The sequence below is a fragment of the Melospiza melodia genome, chromosome 10 (assembly GCF_035770615.1).
Source record: "Melospiza melodia melodia isolate bMelMel2 chromosome 10, bMelMel2.pri, whole genome shotgun sequence".
Classification (NCBI taxonomy): domain Eukaryota; kingdom Metazoa; phylum Chordata; class Aves; order Passeriformes; family Passerellidae; genus Melospiza; species Melospiza melodia.
The window spans coordinates 21,157,340-21,163,339 of record NC_086203.1 but is presented as its reverse complement, the minus strand read 5'-3'; the positions used below and the strand labels follow the sequence as shown (position 1 = coordinate 21,163,339).

The 6,000-nt window shown below is 52.2% G+C and overlaps 1 protein-coding gene across 1 annotated transcript in view; it reads right to left on the bottom strand.

Annotated features, from left to right (window-relative positions):
* The window catches only part of CHST13 (carbohydrate sulfotransferase 13), a 28,285-nt gene continuing 22,285 nt past the window's right edge, over positions 1–6,000 (bottom strand). Inside the window, exons 2-3 of the mRNA XM_063164331.1 lie at positions 5,283–5,359; positions 1–1,310 (exon numbers count right to left, since the gene is read on the bottom strand). Coding sequence (XP_063020401.1) covers positions 465–1,310; positions 5,283–5,359 — 923 coding nt within the window. The 3' untranslated portion in view covers positions 1–464. The remainder of the gene's footprint in view (positions 1,311–5,282; positions 5,360–6,000) is intronic.

Below are 6,000 nucleotides of genomic sequence, written 5' to 3'. Positions count from 1 at the left end.
TTACATTAAATTATTGCTTTATTTCTGGTTCTATGCAAGTCTCTGATACACTCCCCTCTGACCCCTGAGACTCCATGTCTGCCCCCAAACAGCCCAGTAAGGAGGAGAAAGACCTGAAGGGATCCTGCCCAAAAAAGGAGCCTTCCCAAGATTTGGATCTACAGAGGAGTCTCTTAGTCACAAGAAAGTCCCCACCAAGGCAAGAAGTGTCCAGTCCCACCACCATTCCCTGTAGATACTGAAGGCTGGGAGGGAAAGGGAAGGAAAAGCTCCAGCCCCAGTGTATTGAGAAGTGTTCTTCCTCCAGAGCATGCACGAACAAGGCATCAGGAGGTGGAGCAGACCCTAACAAAAGGGCACAGGGAGGAAGTCAACCAAGAGACAAGCTCAAGGGAGGAGGAGAGGACTTGTGGCAAGGTGAGAGTTATCCAGCTCTCCCTCACTGTTCCCCCACAGCCCCCGCCTCATCGGAGGCGGAGGTACGAGGGGATGGAGTAATTGAACAGCAAGTAGTCCATTTTGTATAAATTAAAGAGTCTCCTTTGGTAGAAGGGGCTAATGTCCTGGAAGAACTGGGCCGTCATGTCGTCCGTAGTCCTGGTGGTCTTGGACGAAGCCGGGAACTTGACGCTGGCGTCGGCCCCCACCAGCTGCAGGATGTACTTGGCGTCTTCGGCCAAGGTCTCGTACTTGCCCACCACGTCGTAGTGGATGATGCAGGGGTGGCAGAGCGAGTGCACGCGCTCCCAGTGCTCGTTGAAGGGCTCCTCCTGCTGCGTGCGCGGGTCCAGCAGGTAGTAGACAAACTCCTCGAAGCGCACGTCGTCGCCGCGCTCCAGGGCGCGCTGGCTGGGCTGCGGCCGGTGCCGCCGCACGATCTTGGTGCCGTAGCGCTTGTGGAAGGCCGTGTTGTAGCTGAGCGTGAACTTGTTGCGGTAGGCCGAGACCAGGCGCTCCAAGGGCTCCCGCACGAAGACGAACTTGAGGTAGGTGCGCAGGCGGGCGTTGATCTCGGCGACGCTGTACTCGGACAGCGTGCGCAGGTTGGAGGGCACGTGGGCCTCGTGCGCGGGGATCTCCAGAGGGTCCCGGTACTTGCCTTGCCCCGTCAGGACCATCATCACCCGCTTCCAGTTGGTGCAGGCCACTTTGGGCACGTAGCAGTAGAGCAGGCCGTGGGTGTCGTCCACCACCAAGTGCCGCAAGTCGTCCGGCCGCAGGAGACGCCGCTTGCGGGTGTAACGGCTGCAGATGTTGCTCAACATCTCCCGTCTCTGCTGGTGAACTGCCTGCAGGGACGACTGCTCAAACTGGGGAGGAAAAACCCAACAGAAATGGTCACCGGCTTGCCCAAGCTGATTGTGGCCTACACGCAACACTCGGCCCACAATTGTCACCACTGCCTCCCCTGTGGCCTACACACAACACTCGGCCCAAAATTGTCCCCACTGCCTCCACTTTGCTGGGGTTACACATGTGGGATTTTGGAGACAGCACTCACTTTGAACACATCTTGGTTTGGTGCACTTAATCCTTGGACAGGTTGGCATCAAAAGAAAGGACAAAATATGATGAGGAGCAGGATGAGGACAAAAACACAAGGCAGTGAGGGAAGAAGGGGTGGTGCAGAGAGGCATTTTTTTAAAAGCAGACACACACTGGGCTAACGTGCTCTCCCTCACACCAGTCTGGGGGGATGCACAGCCCCAGGGGCAGAAAGCACAGCCTGTTTGCTGGCACAGGGCCCAGCACACCACCTGCTGCAATGGGGCATTGCTGCCTCACACTGACACCCATACACTTGTGCTTGCTGTGAACACTCAGCCAAGGGCAGAAACGTGGCAGAACATTTGGGCATGCTGGATGGAAATGGACTGGGTGCTCTGCCAAGGAAAGGCAAATGGAAATGGTCTCTAACGCTGATGATCAAAGCCTGGTGAGCAGGAGGGCAGCTGGAGATGAGGTATGATGGAGAGGAGCAAGGCACTGAGTAGGTGGTGCTGGGGCCCTCCCTGAGGGCTCTGGGTTCCTTCTCCCGAGGGACTTCTTCCACACAGGCCAGTCCAACGCCTCAGCCCTGGTCACAGTTTCCTTTGGCCGCAGGGACAAGGAACCAACATATGGTCCTTTAACCCCTCTGACCCTCACATCAAGAGCTGGCAGCTGCTGCACTGGCTTACCAGAAGCCCAGAGTCCCTTAACTCCTGACCCAGCTGAAACCCCCTTATAGATCTGGGGACGTGACCTCTCCTGTCATGGTTTTCGTCAAAAATCCCAAAATGTCATTAGAACATCTGGGGAAGGAAACCATTTCCAGAAAGTCAGAAGGGGAAGGTCCCCTCCTCCTCTTGCCCACTCTGTCCCTGCTTTGCTCACAAGGGTTGGGAAATTTCGTGTTCCTCATTGCTGGGAACATCCAACAGCCTCGTCTGGGAACAGCAGCACCAAGCACCCACTAACCTGGCGTGGCCCTGACCCTGCAGGGCTGTGGCTTTCATGCCATGCAGTGACCACCACCTCCCAACATCAGAGTGGCTCCCACTTTGGGGGTGTAAACAGCCCTGCCAGTGCCAGAGGGTGCCACAGCAAACAGCTCTGCAGTGACACAGGTGTGGTGACTCCAGATGAAGGGTGAGGGCAGGCATGCTGCCTGCATGGCTGCTGAGAGCTACCACTGCCAGGTATGCTAAAGAACACCACTGGCTGTCAGGACCCAGGACATCCCTCTGGCTGTCCTGAGCAGGCAAGACCCCTGCCAGGGGGCTCAGAGACCCTGGCACAGAGCCCAAAATGCCCCTGTGGTTTTGATTATGACCCACGGAGCAAGTTACCGACCTTAGATGAAAATCTGCAAGCCATGACAAATTAAGTAGAACGATAGTGAATTTATCACAAGGTGAAAAAGTAGATTTTGGGGTTTCTAGAATGGGGACTCAGGGGGGCAAGATGGAGGGATCTGGGTGTGTCCAGCCTTTATCCTTCTTCTTTTTCTTGGCCTCCATCTTCTGCTGTGATGTTGGCACTTTTGGATTGGTTTATAATAGAAGCTGACCGTCTAACATAGGTGATAGGTATTGGAAAGTAATTGTCAACATTGTACACGTAGCTTTTAGTATAAAGACATAACACCACACAGGGGGCAGGCAGAGTGCCTGGAACTGTCCTGCTGGATGGACCTCAGCAGGGCAGGAGAAAGAATTTTACAGATAAGATACAATAAACAACCTTGATACCGAGAAATGAGGAGCTCTGACTCCTTCTTCAAGCACTTGGGCTGGGAAAAGAGACTTTCTAACTCTTCTCGGGGTCACTCTGACAAGTTAAAGATCCTGACACTTGGCCAGGCTTCAGGTGCTCCCTCACTGCTCCTTGGGGGCTTACAAGGTGTTTGGAGGGACAGCTGCAAGGGCTTGTAAAGCTCCTGCCAGGAGCTGGGATTTGCTAAAGCAAACTGTGGGTGATCCAGCAGATCTGTCATCCTCAGAGAGATACTAACACCTGGGCAAACAGCTCCTTCTGCAAGGGATGAACCACACTCAGACTCTTTTGGATCTTATTTCCACAAAGGAAATAACCTCATCTAGGTCACCTTAGTGACCACTTTCTCCAGGAACCTGTATGGGCAGTAATGTGAAACAGAGACAGGAGAAAGCATCCCATCCTTACTCCTTCCAACAGGGACATGACGGGGGAAAATGCCAAAATGAAGGAAATTCAGGTGAACAGATGCTAAGTGCCAGCAAGGTATGACTCTGACATTGTTGGCTACGAGGTTACAAAAAAAATACAGCACCTAGGGAGATTATAGCCACAGCTGAAGAAGCATTCTCATGCTGCCTTGCAACACAGCCAAACCTTTCAGCAGAAATTCCTTTTGTTTGGAGCTTCCCCGTCAGCTTTTAGAACTGGAAAACCTTTTTTGCAAGGGCTTAGGAAAAGAGGCATTTTAATAATGTGATTTTTTCAGGCGTTTTTCCCTGCACTTGCATAATTCAAAATTATTGGACCAGAGAGACAGACAGACAGACACTGTCTGCAGGCATGGCAACAAATAAATGTGACTACTTTTCAGCAGCCGCCCACTGGAATAAATGCATGTCTTGCAGTTATTTCAGAGCAAAATTGCTCCCTTCATTTCCTTCTCTTTAAAAGCCAGGGAAATTAAGTAACACTTTTAAGGAAATAGCACCACGACATTCCAGCAGCGCCAGGCTTTGCTGGCACCACGGCCAAGGGAGTCCATATTTGTAATTTTTCAGAGAGCAAATGTACTTTGGCTGCTTACAGACAGAACAGCATCAACCTTAACACAGAGCAGCACCTATGAGAAGAGCTGACTCTGGCTGCATGGGGAGGCAGCAGGGATGGCAGCCCACTGAGGGGCCACCAGCACTGCCCTCTGCTCCTGGGGCTGCAGCAGAGGACAGACAGCCCCATGGACACAGGGGGATGCAGGGCACGTTTGGTGGCTGGGCACATGGCATGGCACCTGTTGGAGGGTGGTTTCCCACAGGGCTTCCTGCAGGGAAGTTGTGGTTGAAGATCCCTCTGCAAAGGGAAGTGGGGCTGAATTAGGGGAAAACTGCCTGCCCAAGGGGAAATGCAGCAGAAAGAAACACAGACTTTTAACAGCTCCAACCACAAGCCCCACTGTGAGGAACAAGCAGGACAAATTCCCTGATTCCTGCACAGGGAGGGACCCACTAAGCCCACCTGGAGGGGAGTGATCCTTTGCCCAGGCTGTGCCTTGCTGCTCATTTCTCAGCAGGTGTAGCTGGCACACCTCAGAGTGATGGAGACACCTGAGATGTTCCAGGATTATAAATCCCCCATGGCTGAGTCCAGCTATAACTATGTAAACATATATATGTGCAGATTCCTATGTGTGTGCATGTACATATAGCAGTTAACACAGAAACATCTGCCAATTATTAGCTCAGGAAGGGCAGCAATGAAGCTCTAGCCCAGCTATGATGACACAGAGTTGGCTTTGAAATGTTCAGCTGGCAAAGTCTCCCAGGTTTGCCCAGCTATGGCTCATCCCACTGGTAATTAAAACATTTACCCTAGCACCATCAAGGGCCATAAGCATTGTTTATCAAGCTACACCCCCAAGCAGTGTGGTCTTGTCTTTTAGACTCAGCCAGAGGTTCAGCTGCAAGGACACTGGGGGTGGCTGGAGCTGGCACAGTGCCCCACACACCAGAGGGTGGAAGAAAGGGTCAGCACTCAGTGCCCCACTCGATGTTCACCCCAGCACTTCTCTGTCCCTGTGCCCTTACCTGGTCACTCTCATACAGGGCCTGGAGTGGGCTGCGACCAGCCTTGCCTTGCCAGGTGGATCTCAGATCTTCAGAGGCTGAAAAAGGATAAGGAAGATAAGAGGGGTTGGAAGGGTCTGCTTCCTTTGCCTTCTCTTGAGATGCCCAAGTTGGGCAACCTCTCCCAAGAAGAGACAAACCCATTTTGCTCTGGAAGTGATGGTCAAGCAATGCTCCTCCCTCCCACTTTGTAACAAAATCTGCAGTTAGGATTCAAAAGGTCCAGAGCTATTTTTTATCAAATAAAACACTATAAACAAAGGTAACAATTACAATTTCAAGAACAACTAGGTAAAGTTTGATCCACATGCTTTTGGGAAATCCCACTTTGTCCAGGCTGTTTGTTTGAGGGAATGACCCAGAGGAGACAGGACCCTGCCAGCATTGCCACAGCCCTGTGAGGGGTGAGACAGCCTCTGTGCTTGGCAGAGATGAAGGGCAGATCCAACACTGGCAGCTCTGTGCTGAGCCCCCATAGGCTCAGGGCTTGCACTTCCAGGCTCAGAGACACAAATTGGTCAGGTGATTTGTCTGACCAGTAAATCTACTGAAGTTCTTATTTGCTATTTATATTTTTTCCTTCTCTTCTAAACCAGCAGCATCTCCTCTGGTGTTTGAAGCTGCAGACAGCCACCCAGGCAGTCCTTGCCCTCCCTGCCCTGCAGACCAGCTGTTTCAT